Raw genomic sequence first — 17381 nt, 5'->3', positions numbered from 1 at the left:
GGAAACAAAGACATTATTTTTAATCAAATTGTTTCACCCTAAACCGAGATATAATTTTATCAAAAAAATTAGTAGACTATATACAAAATTTTCGAAAATTATCAACTACTTGTGAATTTGGATGAATACTGCTTTAAGAAATAAATTCATATTTGGACTAAAAATCGTAAAATATTACAGATTATCCGAGGATGATTTAGATATAAATAAGGCTATTCAAATAGCTAATGCAGTAGAAACAGCTATAAAGTACACAAAATTAATACAAAAAGATGAAACTACATTTGATCAGATGAACATGATATTATAAATATAATTAAAAAAGTTAATATTGATAATGATAACCAATCAAAACGATATAATAATTATAATTGAGCTACAAAGAACCATATCCCCACTCCTGCGACGGAAACTGATATGAATTGAATTGTTATTTTTTGTAAAATGTTTATTTTCATTAATATATTATCATATGAATTTGAATATATTATCATATGAATTTGAATATATTATCATATGAATTTGAATATATTATCATATGAATTTGAATATATTATTTGTGATATGAAATAAAAGAAAAAGAATTGCAAGAATTATTAATTGACTTATATTTATTGATTTAAAAATTAATGCTAAATAAAGTATTCCCAATAATGCCTTGAATTCTGTTACATCAATTTCTTTAGTTGAACTTTCATATTGGTACAAATTTTAATTTTTTCATTGGTATGATTAATAATCTCTTCAACCTTTTTGGTGTTATGAACAAGTCAAAACATTTTTCTGGAGTGTCTGTTTCTTTCCCTTTTACTCCTGGCAGATGAATAATTAAATTTGTTGCCGAGTTTTTATTCTTTGATTAGGAAAATCCTTTTTCCATTTAGTAACCTTATTTTTAGTTAATTTTAAAGATTATTATACTATGGTAAATGATCACATGTTTACCAAAATAATTTAAATCTATTGTCTGTTTCAACTAATATATCTTATCATCTAATTCAGATTGTGTATCATGATCACTATCATATATAAAATCTTTATCCTCACTGTTAATTACATTGTCATAATCACCTCTAATAAAATTGTCAAGATAAGCAAGGATTGATTTGAAAGAATTACTAATGTTCTGAAGGTTTACTTTATTTACTGTTTCTTAAGTTTTTTTAAATTTTAAAGATTTTTTCTTTCCGCTGCTAATGTATGCTAATGTATCAATAATCTTGAATTTCAGGAAAGATGGTAACTTAGATTTTATATAATTTAAATATACTGAAGGTTTAATTGATTTATTGTTTCTTAAGTTTTTTTTAAATTTAAAGATTTTTTCTTTCAGCTGCTAATGTCTCAATGATCTTGAATTTCAAGAAGGAGGGTAAACTTAGATTTTATATAATTCAAATATATTCAAAGATCAACTTGAAAATTTGATGGAGAAAGAGGTGGTGATAGACAAAGCCAAACCTCAACTAGTTCTAGATATACGTCTATCTAATCAACTGATCAAGTTGAATCTGTTAATGCAAGGCAAAAAAATTCTTTAATACGGAATCATTATATTTATGATTCTAAAAAGAAACTTCCAAATGTAAAATAAGTAAGGTAGATATAATGTGTAAGAAAAAAAACCACCTCTGCACTAATTAATCACAATAAAAGATTTTATCAAAAGATTCAAAATAATACACTAGAAAATTATTTTAATAATTTAACCAAAACAAATATTGATGATATTAACAATATTTATTAAAATTTTTCCCAAGTCAAATATACCATTTAAAATTCTTGCCACAAATGAATTTAAATCATTTGTTATAGCATTAAATCCTAACGCCAAAAATTGATCAATACCCACAATTAAACTATATATGAATGAAATTTATGATAAACAATTCAACAAAGTTAAAATAATCATAAATGATTTAAAGTGCCAAATCAACTTTATCACCGACATATGCCTACTAATGTACCATTTTTAGAGTTGACCTGCCACTTTATAGATGAAAAATATGAGATGAAGTAACTGTTATTAGATATAGTACCATTTACTGATTCACATTCTGGTGAAATATATATGGAGAGTTTTATCAAATTATAATATCGATATAAGTAAGCAATTACTTGTGATAATGCAAACTCGAATTCAACTTTCATAAAAATTATTCGTATAAAACATCCAACTTGTACAATTTTACATGTACGATGTTTTGCACACGTATTCAATTTAGTAGTACTTATCAAAATTAAGAACAATCATTAAGGCTATTCATAAATCTTTTATAAAGACAAATATTATGAAAAATGTATGCTCTTCCTTACTTCCCCCGATGAAATATAAAATTAAAATTAGACACATCCATAAGATGTTAGAGCTCTTATATAATGGTCGAAAGAGCTATTAAAATGAGATCGGCCTTTGACGAAGTTCTGACTTAGATATCTGATATCGAAGAAAGACAACTGAGTAAAGTAAATTTACTAATTAATATTTTTTACTAGGATGATTTGACGACTTTAATAAATATACATAAAAAATTAAAGACCTTTTTTGATTTTAGAGAACATATCTGATGACACATACCTACCTTAAATCTTGTCATCCCTTTTGATGTTTCTTTAACGGAACATTTAAATTCATTTGACAGCGATTTCATAAACACTATCAGTGCTATTGACAAAATAGAAAATTATTATAACCTAACAAATATTGAAACCATAATATAAAGCATATTAGATCCTAGACTAAAAGTGCATTGATCAATTACTTGCGTCATATAACATAGATACAAAAAATCTATTACAAAAATTTAAGGGTAATATAATGGGTACAAAGTAAAATATAATATCGATACAACAGTTAACCCAATAGTACTATCAAATATGGATAGAATTTTTATCCAAAATATCACCTCATATGCGAGGTTGAAACATATCTTAATGAATTAAGAATCACTTCAAATAAGAGCCCGCTAAAATTGGGGATTTCATAGAGATCGTTTTCCCGTGTTGTCGAAAATGGCAACTGATATATTGTCCATTCAGAGATATTCGGCTTCATGTGAGCGGTTATTCTAAATTGAGACAAATATGATCATGAATAATAGAATTTTTTTGAAGGAAGAAACCATTAGAAAGACTTTATGCTTGAAAAACTGGTTATTGTCAAATTCGGATCTTGCATAATTATATTTTTTCTATATTATATTTTTCCTATATTATAATTTGCTGTTTATAAAATGAGATCATTGTACATTTATAGAAAATTTGAATATTAGATTGAAGAAATAATTTCTATATTTTTATAAGCAATTCTAATTCTAAAAATCGGGTGTTCTTAGCCAATTTGTTTGTATAACGTTATATGAAATCATTGGGTTTTATTTCGTTTATTTTCTGTAAATTTTGATATGCCAATGACAATTAGTTTGGGAATTCAAAGTCTAATCTGTTTTTTGTAAAAAATAATTTAATCTTTATAAGCTTTAGAAAAATTTCCAAATCGAATAATAATTCAGGCCAACCCTAAAAATGGTACATAATAGAGCTTGACCATATGTCGGTGGTAAAGTTGATTTAGCACTTTAAAACATTTAAAATTATTTTAACTTTATTGAATTCTTTATTAATTTCATTCCTATACAGTTTAATTGAGGGTATTGAACAATTTTTTAAGATAGGAATGATTTAAATTCATTTGTGGCAAGAATTTTAAGTGGTATATTTGACTGAGCAAAAATTTTAATAAATAATGTTTAACATCATCAATATTTGTTCTGGTTAAATTATTAAAATAGTTTTCTATTGTATTGTTATTTTGAGTCTTTTGATGAAATCTTCTATTGTGATTAATTTTGCAGAGGTGGTTTTTTCTTACACATCATTTCTACCTTACTTATTTTACATTTGTCAATTTCTTTTTAAAATCATGAAGATAATGATTCCATATTAAAGAATTTTATCGCCTTGCATTAACAGGTTCAGTTTGATCAGATATTGATTAGATAGACGTAGATCTAGAATTAGTTGAGGATTGGCTTTGTCCATCACTACCTCTTTCTCCATCAAGATTTTCAAGTTAATCTTTGAATATATTTAAATTATATAAAATCTAAGTTTACCATCCTTCCTGAAATTCAAGATCATTGAGACATTAGCAGCTGAAAGAAAAAATAGAGTAAATCAATTCTTTTGAACATTAATAATTCTTTGAAATCAATTTTGGCTTATTTTGACAATTTTGTAGTACATAAATTATAGACCATATGATTTAAAAGTGAATATAAAATTATTTAAGATGTAATATTATTTTATTAGAGGTGATTATGACAATGTAGTTAACAGTGAGGATGAAGATTTTATATATGATAGTGATCATGATACACAATCTGTATTAGATGAAGAAAATCCGCGCATTTTGTAGTAGATGTCATAGATTTGTTGTCATTTTGATATTGCGTCGTTCATCTTTTATGAGTGCCGTACAACCTCACCTTGGTATTTCTAAATAAGGTTGCTGGAAAATCTTGAGTAAGAAAAATGTTTGACCAAAAATGATCAGGATCGCTACAAACATTACATTGCTCTGTATTAAATTTGTAAGAGACAAATTAGTGCATGGTAATGGTAACAGGCCTTGCAATGAAGTTAAAATTATATTATCCACTGTGGTAGATTATCTTATAGAATTCTTAGTTCCTATATATGATGTTATTGGTAATGTTATGAGAGAAATACTAGAGAATAGTGGAGCCATTGTTAGATATCTGGGCACCTAGATGTAGTGGGTCCATGAATTGTAAAATTGTTATTCTTATTCATACACTATAACCACTTGCAATAGAGACGTAATAATTTCATCAAAGATGAGAATTAGAAAGATTTATATACATAATAAATTATTTATATATTTTATTAATTGAGTTGAGATTTATTTTGTTTATATAAACAAGCTATAATTTATTTTATAGAGTTGCGCCAATTATAAGAAACGGGATTAGTGGATAAAAAAGAAAAACACAAAAATAATTATATTTTATTAAATAATATAAATAATTTAAAATTTTTAATATAATTAATTAAAGAATAAATAATTCTATATTTTATCCACCACCATATAGCTTTTATAATGCTATTGATTCCAATCAATTATGGCTTAGACACTAAATTTTATTTATATATTGAGTACTACATAATCCGAAGAAAAAAAATTTTGATAAATTTTTAAATTTTAAGAAAACCAATTATTTTAGTTTTAGCAGGTATCATGACTCTTTTAATCGAAATTATGAAATTTTCCAATTATCTATAATATAGTCTATAAAAACTCTCCCAGCCTTTATATTAGATTGAATAAAATATCATTTTCCTTGACCAATTTTTTTGATATCCTTGCTATGGATCCAATCGTAGAAAATTCCTCTTGTTTCTAGGGTCCAAGATTTTTGTAAAACTGTCAATATTCCACTTGTTTAATAATTTCACATTCATCATTAATACTAAAATTATCTTCTGAAAAAATTTTCAAAACATATTTTTTATTTTTTCGTCAGATAAAATGCAAGTTTTATCATTAATGAATTAATCTGGTTAATCATACAAGGAAAGTACATTTCTTAGGCCTCTACAACGTATATATTTATCCAAATCGAATCTTAGGAACGATTTATAAATATATCACATAAATTAACAATAGAGGCCCCTCCCAATTATTTAATCTTTTATTTAAATGCATAAAATAATGAAATATTTATTAAAAAATTTTACAATTAACTAATGATTAAAATGCCATATCTCCTAAACCTATGCTTGAGACAATGAAATTTTGCAAATTTATTAATTAGTCCTATTTCTATATATATAAAAATTTGAGAGAGAAAAAATGTCTATTTGATTTTATGATGATTTCCGGTTTTCTATTTTGACATTTAGATTTTTCAAAAAATATTTAACTTATATAACTTGAAAGGCCTACGCCTAATGCTATATGTAGAGATTTTAATGACGCTTTTAGCTAAATTATATCAAAAATTAAAGGGAGATGCCCCATTTTTCAACCTTTAGAGGCCTGTATCTCTGCCGCTTTTGGAATCAGAGGCCAAAAATTTTTTTTATTTTTACTTATAACATATACAAACTCTAATAAAAATTTCAGAAAAATTTGAAGGGATCGGGTTGAAACTCACGTTGATATGTTCTTGAAATCATCATATATATATTAGATCTGTGCGCAGCCGACTCACGCCGGCGCCGCTGGAAATTTTATTCACGCCGGGACAGCCACCGATTAAGATTATTGACGTGAGCTGGCTCGCCACCGATTTTTTTTATGGCGGCGGCGCGGTGTGTATAATTTTTAGAATGCTGTTTTAATTATATTTATCTATTCTATTATTATTATTATTTAAATTTGAATATTAACATTAATATAATTAAAATATGAATTGTATTCAATTGCTATATATAATAGAATAGTGTTCATTTATATTCATTCCTACATCATATTTCATTTCCACATACAATATATATTAATTATTTTTATGGACTTGCACGTTTTAAACCACCCTATATACAATTATGAAATAACAACTCTCTCTACTAATCATAAATCAAGTTATGTCTGGTGGTACTTTAAATAAAATCTTATTGTAAAATTGAGGCTGAGAATCGTAAATGTCTGCAGTCAATTTATGAGACAGGTAATATCTTGGATATTGATGATTCTGATCCATACCTTGATGACCATTTTGATATGTCTGATGAGACAAATAATAGAAATGGCATTGAATCAACCAATCTAATTGATACTAAAACTCACAACATATTAATTATGCTAGTCGCAGTGTAAACAATTCCTATAATAATGTTCTAAATAAAATAGGAAAACAATCTTTTAAACTCTTTAATAATGAATGGGATATAATTGATGGGCTACTACACAGTAAATCTATTCCGAGAGCCTGTGGAATTTCTTTCTTCCCTGGGATCGACAATAAATTTAGGGTTATTATTTCGCAGTGAAATAGAAACCCATATACAAATCAATAGATCTGATTGCTCAGATATTATTTGCTTAAAAGAAAATATGAAAATGAAGCTTGACCATAGGTTTCCCATTACTGAACTTAAAGTTATTATTTTTATTAATAAAAGTATATTTTAAACATTAGATATTAGCCACTCCACTTGATCCCAGATTTCAAAATCTTAAAATTGTTTTAGAATATTTAATTTAGAATTCTACGACATCATTGCAATTTTTAACTAGACATTTAGAACTTTTAGAATATGATAGAAATGCACAAAGTGAGATTCAAGTTGAAGATAATGGGCAAACATACAGTTCTTATATAGCTAAAATAGCTCATAAAATTCCCGTCCAAGCAACGATTACAACAACGTTAGTAATCCAAAACAAGAATGTCATATTTTGCTCAGCCAACATCATATCCCAGAAAAGGATGTATTAATCTTTTGGAAGAAAAGCGACTGGAACTTTCTAGGCTTGCTAACTTAGAAGGTTCTTTGTATACCTGCAACCAGTACACCCATCGAAAGAATTTTTTCCATTGCTGGATTAATACTCAATGCAAAAAGGACTTCTTTATACAGTTATAATTTTGTTAAATTTGAATTCCGATTTATTATATGTCATACTTTATATTTTATTTGCATTTAAATTTATATTTCAATTTGTTATAATAAAAATCAATAGGATATCTAGACCTGTGCGCCGGCCGGCCTAGTTACGCCGAAAACGCCGCCGTTTAAGAAAATCACGCCGGCGCAAAAAGTACTTTCATATTTTATACCTTTTTATTCTAATAATTGGTCAACATCACTATTGTATTTTTTTTTAATGTCAATCAGGATTTTGATGAATTTTTATTTTCTATTTTAAAATCAATTGACGTCATTATAGATTCAATCAATCAAAAATCTAAAATTCTAAAAGTTACAATAATTTTACATATTTTTAAAATGGATGCATCTACATTTAATAAATAATTTTAATATCCTACCTAACTCTGGAAAATAAAAAATCCATAGTCTGGAAATTTTTTGGATACTTACACTTAAAAAGAGATAACAAAACAATTTCCATAAATTCTGACAAATTTTACTGCATATGTTGCTTAGAAAAGGCTATTAAAGACGATGATGATTCAAATAAGCCATTTTCACAGTATATTTTTTTAAAATATTATTTTTTCATGTATAGCCAAAATCTTTACTAAATTAAAATATATTTTTTGTAAAATATAATCTAGCTATAAAATTCAAAACTTTTCAATAAACATTAGCACAGGAAATTTGTTAAAACACTTGACTTCTGAACATAATATTAAAGCAGATACTTCATCAAAATCGCAAGATTTAAAAAAATAATACATATCCAAACCAAAATTCCAGACAAATTCTAAAACCTCTAAAAAATGGCTTCTGCGAGGAATTATGTGTTATTATGTTGTGCTGACGACTTATTACCTATTCAATCAATTGATAATATAGGGATGAAAGATTTTTTGAAGGTATCAAATTTATAGATATATTATTTATTATAATAATAATAGATCTACCTTTATGTCTTTTTTGTTCTATTGAAATAGCAATGGCTACTGAGGAAGATTTATAATAGTTGAATTTTATAGCCATACTTACAATATTATTACACATTGATTTAAATAATATTGGATAATTGTTTATACATTTGTTTTAATCATCTTTGTTTTTGAGCTTTGCAACCCAGAATAAATTTTTAACAAATTTATTTCTTCTTGAAAGTTCTCCCTAATTTGTTTAATATAAATTAGAGATATAATGATTTTCTGTTATAAATTTCAAAATACTTATTTTAGAAATATCAAGTTATCAATTCTAATTTTGATTTGCCAGACAGGACAACACTAAGCCGTACTGTTCTTAATGATGTTTACCTATCAATGAAAGCATATGTACAAGAAGAAATTAACTCAGGGCCAAAATTTTGCTCAATTACATTTGATAGGTGAACAGATCAATGCAGAAGAAGAAACTATATTACATTTACACTTCATTTAATAAATGATAATTTTGAAATAATTTACTTTACTTTAGCAACACATTATATAACCCAAAAACACACAGCTGAGACTATTCTAACTGAGATTGATAAAATAGAAGAGGAATTTAATTTAAAAAAGAAAAAAATACAAATGGTCACAGATGCTGGGCCTTATGTTAGAAAAGGTGTGATTAGGTGAATATGAACACCACTTATGTTTGGGTCATGGTTTACACAATCTGGTTACAGTAGATTGTATTAAAAAGGTACCTTTTGTTGAAAATCTCATCAAAAGAATTAGAGAAATTATTACTGCTCTAAAATATACTGCAGAGGTTGAATTTGTATTCGAAGAAGATCAAAGAAAATGCTTAAGTACAATAGATTTAACATCCGACATGTTAGATCTTGACAGTACTGATCCATACCCGGATAACCGTTTTTAAATTGGCAATTCCAATGATAATAATAACAATAATTCCACGCATATGAAAACCTTAAAATTAAATGTCCCAACACGTTGGCATAGTATATTAATTATGCTAGAAAGCATATCTGGATTAAATAAGAATTTAATTAATAATGTTTTGAAAAGAATTGGGAAGCACTTTCTCAAATTATCAAACTATGAATCTGATCTGGTAGAAGAACTATGCATTTCTTTCAAAAATTAAAGAAACTGTCGAATTTCTTTCAGTACAAAAGGGGCCTACTTTAAACTTGGCGTTACTTTTTAGGTGAAATTGAAACACATTTAATAGTAAATGATAGTGATAGTTCTGAACATTTCACTTAAGGAAAATATGCTAAAAAATCTTGCGCTACTATTTCCGGTTTGTAATCTGCAAGTAATAATATATAAGTATATTCTTTTATTTCTTATTTAAAATTATCTAGGTATTGGCTTCTCTTTTAGATCCAAGATTTCAAAAATTAACAATTGTGTCAAAGTATTTAATAGAGCAAAATTGCTCAGCATCAGAATTTATAATAAAACATCTTAAACTTATAGAGAATGATGATAATCAGATAGTAAATATAGCTAATGAGGATCAAGAGGAATTATTAAATTCAAGTTATTTGACAAAATTAGCAAATAAACATTCAACAAATATAAATTATGATTCCAAGTTAGGTGACTTAGAACAAGAATGCCACAGTTTTCTTGGAAAACGATATTCACAAGATGTGGACGTTCTAAAATTTTGGAGAGAAAAGAAGAGTGAACTTCCCAATCTTTCCAAGCTTGCCAAAAAAATTCTTTGCATTCCGGCGACCAGCACACCTAGTGAAAGAGTTTTCTCAACCGCTGGATAGACGTTAAATTCAAGGAGATCAACATTATGTCCCGAAAATTTAAATAAAATAATTTTTATACATATAATAAAATTACGAAATCGATTTTGGATTTATAATGAGTTTTCTATTAAATAAATATTAAAAATTATGCTGAGATATCTGTAGAGTAGTGTTATTTGTTTTTTTTAAAAAAATTATTAAGCAATTAAAAACATTTATGTTATAAAAATTTATAACTGCGCCGATTTACGCCAATTTTGTTGACGGCGGCTAAAAATCGGCGCAACTCCGGCCGTCGATTAGATTTTTGAAAATTGCGCCGGCACAGGTCTAGATATTATTAATATGTGTTGTTTATGTGACTCAGATCTGAGTAAAAATGCAATTAAATTTAAATTGGAGGCCCAAATAAATTATAAAAAATGTAACATTAATTTATAAATCAAATTCATTAAAAACTTTTTTAATAAATATCGCGCCGCCGCCGACAATTTAATAAACGCCGATAAAAAATTGAAAAATACCGCCGCCGTCGATTGAGACATCGGCGCACAGGTCTAATATATATATAAAATAAAATAATATTGAAAAGTTAGAGGTTAAGTGTTGCTCACCAAAACATCAAAGGATCATTGTAATCAGCTGAGTTGCCATAATATCATTCTATAATTTGAATTATTGTGTTTAAAAAAACTACCTTAACCTTATTATATGGGATCAGATAGTTTCATTACAGTATTTTGGTCTATAGGTAAATCCTTAATTCAGAACTTCCTGTAAGCCTCTTCCTTTCCAATAAAAGTCAATTCGAATCCGGTTGATATACATTATCTCTTCCCTTGGACATATTTGGGGGGGGGGGCAAAATCAGAGCCGGAAACAGGTAGAATGGCGACCAATTACAATATAAACCGATGTTGTTGTTAAAGAACAGGCAATTCCGTTGAATTATTATACAGGGATCACAACGGCGATCTAATGGAGCCACAGCCAATATGAGGTTATCGCTATAATTTGGTGACTGTTGTAGGGACAGAAAATTAAAGTTGATAAGGGTTAGTTAAGGAAATGATTACTCAACAGAGGATATTATTATTAGAGTATAATAGCCAGGTCTATAATTTTTTGAGAGAAATTTAACAAAGCCCATTTCTTCGAATTCTCTAAATTGGTGTCCAATCAAAAAATAAATAATATTCGAAACAGAGGCATATTAAATATCTTAAATTTACAAAAAATTAATTATTTTTATTTTAAAATAATAACAAATATCTTCAAACCCTTTTATTGAGGCCGTGGGAACTGTCAGTGCCCGTCATCTCGATAGGAGTCATATCTCGGCGAAATATCCCGTTGAGATTGGCAGTACCTTGACCGTTAGTTGGGCCGTTAACGGAACCATTAGCTCGAGGGATGACGATGGCATCACGGAATGGTGGTAACTCAGATAATTGGTCGGCTTCGTTTGCAATGGGGAAGGCGGCAGAATCCATCGAAAAAGCGGGGCGTAAGTGAACTGTGGTAGGAATATGGAGTTGCCGAGGGGAAGGGGGAGTAGTATAAGATAGGTATAAGCTCAAGCTTGGTTCTGTAAGTCCGTCGTTAGCCGGGACATGTGTGGGACTAGCATCCTTTATTCTTACCAACGGAAGTCGTGAGTTGTTGACTTTGATTCCATTATTATGGTTCAATGAATTTGAGAGCAGAAGTTCACTGTCAGAGTAATTATAAGGCAGACTGAGGCCCCGTGTAGGTATAAGGCGAACGGTTGCTTCCGCTAAAACTGGCGGGGCCAACGGGGTAACCCCTTTAGAACCGATCATGTTTCGGGTAACGTTGGCTAAGATGGGCCCGTCCTTGGGAGATTTGGGCTTTATTATGAAATAGGTTTTGATGCCTGAATGGGGATTTATTTTTATTTAAATAAAATGCCTTATCAAAATAAAAAATTTTCCCCAACAAAAACATAGCTAACAGCCTAGTGTTCGGTTTGAATTCTAGTAAAAAAAATATTCACTCGAGAAGGGTGTATTGTAAAAATCAATTTCTTGGCCTCATGAGCCATTTCATATATAAAAAAATACAAGACTTAGAAGAGAACACCTAGATCTTCGCCTAAATAATAGTAATGCGATTATCCAAGTCATTCCCAGCAAGGACAAAATTAAAAATGGAAATATTGCATTTAATTTTAAGCATCGAAGTTAAATTATAATAAAGCTTATGAATTTTTTTATAAATATTCATGTGGAAGTTATATGAGAATATTGCGGTAACGAAATATGCTAGCCTACTTAAGTCGATCAGAGGGTGTGGGAGGTAGAACCGAAATATTAACTCGATTAAAAACTAGGAAGAATGGTTCGATAAAATATGAGAAAAAAGGTTCAAAATAGAATAATTGAAAGTTGTAAAGATAAATAATTTTTTATGACACATTTATAGCAAAATTGTATGAATTTACGGGATAGGTAATACGATTTGAAATATACATTGAGAGACCTTTTTTTTAATTTTAAATCTCGATTTTGCTTTAACTAATGTGTAGAATCTACTAAAGCCTTTTGGAACCTATTTTTTTAAATTAGACCTGACCCGAGAAAAATTTTATTTGGTGTTTAAAATACCTTTCATAAAACCGGCCCGAACTTAATTTCAAAACTAATTACATAAAACTTGACTCCTTTCGCGATAAAATTTTGACAATATTCAGTATGCGTAAGCGTAAATTCATAGCCTAATAAAGTCATAATGGTATTATGATAAAAGACCAATCCAAGTTACCTTCTATAATGAAAAAAGATAAAAAAAACCTTCGCGGATTTCGGAAGGTTCGACTTCATATTTGTCACCCAGTGCGTCGAACGTGGTCTGGCTGAGGTGAACGCGTCCAGGCTGGCCGGTTGATTCAAGTTTGTTGGCAAGGGCCACGTCGTTGGACCACACATCGAACTTGAAGCGGCGGGTGCCAACGACACCGCACAGGACCGTGCCTGTATGGATTCCAACTCGCATGTTGACGCTTTGGTTGTTGTCGCGATCGAAGTCGCGTATAGCCCGTATCATGGAGAGACCCATGCGAACGCAACATACAGCGTGATCAGGTCGAGGAGCTGGACATCCCGAGACACAGTAGTAGCAGTCACCGAGAGTGGCAATCTTCTCGCAGCCACAAGCCTCGCATAGATTGTCAAATCGGCCAAACAAGTCGTTGAGTAAAGCTACGAGCCTTGCTGCTGACTTGTGGCTGCTCATCTGGGTGAAGCCGACGATGTCAGCGAAAAGAATACTAACCTGATCCATTTTATTCATCTTGAATGGGCGAAAAATGACGGGGGCACGTGCAGATGGGGGTGTAGGGGAGACTCGAGATCGGTCACCCACGTCTTTATTAGCGGGATCGGCGTCACTATGGGGCTGTGGGCGCAAATGAAACGGGGCGAGGATAGAGTGGCGGGAGGGGAAGCGAGGGCGGTTCGAGCTGGCTCCCTGAGAGTTCTTCTGGTAAGAATTATTCGCGGTGGCGGGAGCCGATTTTCGGGGAATGGCCGAGGAGGATATGTAGCCTTGGAGCTGTTGTTGGTGTAAATGATGATGCCACAGGGGAAAGTTGGAAGACTTACGACGCCTGGAGGACATCTCTTCCTCGTTAGGTTGCATCAGTTCGTCTTAAAGGAGATGTAGGAAGAAACAATTATTCATATATCATAATAGTGGAGATGTATATATATTTTTTCCAAAAAAAAAGTCACATTCCAGTAGTCAAATAAATATGCCATTTAAATAAAATCTTGAGACAAACTATATATCTATTAATGCTATGTTTAAGGGTCATATAATTAACAACTTGAATTTATTATATCTAAATAAAATAAAGCAAAGCAAAGCTCAAACGAACGGAATAATAATCCGAACCTAAAAACAACAAACAAGTCACAAGTTCGAAAACTTCTAACATTCTTAGAAAGAAATTTTTTGTATATAAACAAAATTGCATTTCAATTCAGTTTTCATTTCAAGTTATCGGCTGGGAAGAATATATTATTTTTTGATATCACGATAAATTATTAGTTCGGAGACGAGGGAAGGAGAAGAAAAAAAAATATATATAAAAAAAATTAAATATTTTAAATTGCATTGAAGGTCGTTAGACAAAAAAATGAATAAGTATAAATCTTATTAATTTATTTATTTTTTTAAAAAAAATTTCTTTTGATAATCAAATCATATTTTTAAAAATAAATAAAATGAGTGAGGAAAAAAGGAACCAATATAACCTTGGGTGGGGGAGGGGGGGGGGCCCTGCAAACTTTTTAGGGAATATTTTAGATGACTGACATAGTCGCGAAATATTTTTGCATTGTATTTGATCAAGAACAAAGAGAAAAATTATCCTTTTCCCCCTATGTATAAAAAATGATTTATTATATTTTAGATATCTATCAAATAATTCAGTTTAAAGCGCAAACCAGGAGAGTCGTTAATTATGCGCTAAGGTGATGAGGCGCCCTTTGTTCTCGCTATGCAATACTATAAGTCCAAGGTACGTGACATAGAGCTTTTGCATATTAGCTCGGGCCTCATTGTAAAAGTAGTTTTGAGATAGTAATCATAAACCTACGTGAAGGAATCTTTAAAGTCAATTACCTGAAGTCGCCCTAACACAGCCTCTTCAGATATTATTAGAATTTTTTTGTTAACTGAAATCCACTTTTTAGGGTTCCCTTTAAAATAAAGTGTTGCACCGCGCCTGTCTCGAACCACTTATACGCGAATATATTTTAGAAAAATGCAGAAAAATTGTATTCTTTAATATTCGGTATTAATTAAAGGGGCATCTTCTCTGGTCAGCAAGATCAGTTTATGGCTGGATTTCTCCTATTTTAAATTAAAATTTTATTTAACCAAAATAATACGAAAGCCTCGAGATTTCGTTAACAGATGTCCAAACCTTTCTGCCATCTACGAGTAAAATCTCCAAGCTTGTGTAATATTGAGTTCAGTTTATAAAAAGTCAAGCAGTTTAACAATACTACCCGTATCTTCATTTATGAGATGTCGTTCATTCGTTTATAAAAAAAACTATCTTCCCGGAAACAATTTTTCATATTTATTTCAAATTATAATATAATTTTTTTTAAAAATGGTAACCTTGACATTAACGACTGCGAAAAAAAATATTAATTTTTCTATTTTTAAATCATTTCTCTTTCATATTTTGCTTATTAAATGTAATATAGTTTTAATTATTATTACATAATTAATATATAATATAATATCTAGTTGCCAGATAAATTTATTAAAAAATTAGCAAAAAAATAGGTTAAAATTTTTATAAGAAGGTATTCTATATTAGTAGTAGATAATAAATACCCCTGGGGAGAGGGTTATTTTCGATAATTTTTTTGTAAAATATTAGTGTAAGAGGATTTCTTTTTCCCATTGAATTATCTTATTATGAAAATGAAACTAGGTTGTGGTATCTTATATGCACTCATTTAATATTTTTATCTTAACATCCGGGTTAAAATATCTGGTACCTTGAGACAAGATAGCAGACTGAAAAAAATAATTTCCATTTCGCTAAAATGAATATGTGTAATTTTTTTTTAAAATTATAATTTAATTAATTTTAATGAAATTAAAAAAATGTCTATAATATATATTTGTAGAAATTTATATATCGGATATAAAATAACAGAAGTTTTATTATATATTTATAATATATAATCATAATTAGTGAGTGTTGTAAGGCTACTCAATATTATAGCCAAAAAATATTGCCTAAGCTTCGAGATTCAGCTAATAGATGTCCAAACCTTTGTGCAATCTATAAGTAAAATCTAAAGGCTTGCGTAATACTTTTCTGGATAAAATATTGAGTTGGCCGTTTTTAAGAATAGACTGAAATTGAGTAAATAAGAATTATGATAAAAAAAATATATAAAAAAAGAAAATGGTTAAAAACTGACTTAAAATTCTAAATAAATCATTTTTATAAAATTCGGCGTGAGTAAAGGCAAAGCTAGAATATATAATTTCGCTGAAAAGCCAATGCAAGTATAGTTACAGGCTTGGGAAAGGTCGTTAGAACAAGGTATTATGAGAATACCATCTGGTGTTTTTTAAAAATATCATTGATGAGACCTACTAGTTCAAAGGTGAAGTGTATGTTAACCTTTTTGAAAGCTTACAATATAATATTGTTGATTGAATTGTGGCAAGGTTGACGTCTGCGAAAATATTTGCAATAGATTGTGATGCTCTTTAATATCGATTATTTTCCCATACTCAACGCCATAAGATAGTGTTTCTATTATAGCCTAGGCAGAGTGCGATTCTAAATTATTGTGCCGAGAGGAGCAACCCGAGGTTGAAACTGGGTACTACCTTAAATCATTCATGGTCAGCTTTAGCTTTAGAATAAAAATTATCGAGTTGGGGTTGACCTCAAGGTGACGGTTCACCAAGAGGTAATCAAACGTGCAATAAGCGGAAAACCTGTCTTTTTAGGAAGAAGTTGACCTGATATAAGATGTTGGGAGTTTCTAACCCACAGTGTCGAGGGCAAAAATTTAGTAGATACATGATATACCATATAGTTATCTTGCAAGATAATTAACATATAATTTGACGATTCATTCATTCAAATGTGTATCAATACAAATCAGTTGATGGCACGCCATTTTAGTTTCCCATAAAAATATATATTAAAATTTTATGAAAACATTTTTTAATCAGAGTTTCATTTATAATGAAAAAAATTATACAGGAAACCAAAATAACTGTCACCAGCTGATTTGTTTTCAAAGACACTTTAAACACGATTTGTTTAAATGGTAATAGCCGAGACCTGCAGACCCGGATACACGGGCTGGACCGTATTTTAATTTTTTTAAAAATACCTGGGTTGGGCCCCGTGCAGGTCTCTGGGAAATAACATGTACTAGAAAAAGGGTATATTAAAAAAATAATAAAATGAAACAGACTCTGAGTCAGCCATCTTTTACATTTTAGACATGAACATAGTTATGCACACAGATCT

At 29.5% G+C, this 17381-nt stretch overlaps 1 protein-coding gene across 1 annotated transcript in view; it reads right to left on the bottom strand.

Moving 5' to 3' along the window:
• Nucleotides 1-17381, bottom strand: part of LOC135931734 (uncharacterized) — a 54944-nt gene that overhangs the window by 12686 nt on the left and 24877 nt on the right. The window contains exons 4-5 of the mRNA XM_065469009.1: nucleotides 13150-14004; nucleotides 11617-12233 (exon numbers count right to left, since the gene is read on the bottom strand). Coding sequence (XP_065325081.1) covers nucleotides 11617-12233; nucleotides 13150-14004 — 1472 coding nt within the window. The remainder of the gene's footprint in view (nucleotides 1-11616; nucleotides 12234-13149; nucleotides 14005-17381) is intronic.

Source organism: Gordionus sp. m RMFG-2023, chromosome 1 (assembly GCF_954871325.1).
Source record: "Gordionus sp. m RMFG-2023 chromosome 1, tfGorSpeb1-WG-v2, whole genome shotgun sequence".
NCBI classification, from domain to species: Eukaryota; Metazoa; Nematomorpha; class Gordioida; order Chordodea; family Parachordodidae; genus Gordionus; species Gordionus sp. m RMFG-2023.
Note: the sequence above shows the minus strand (reverse complement) of the source record. Positions and strands in the feature narration are given on the sequence as shown.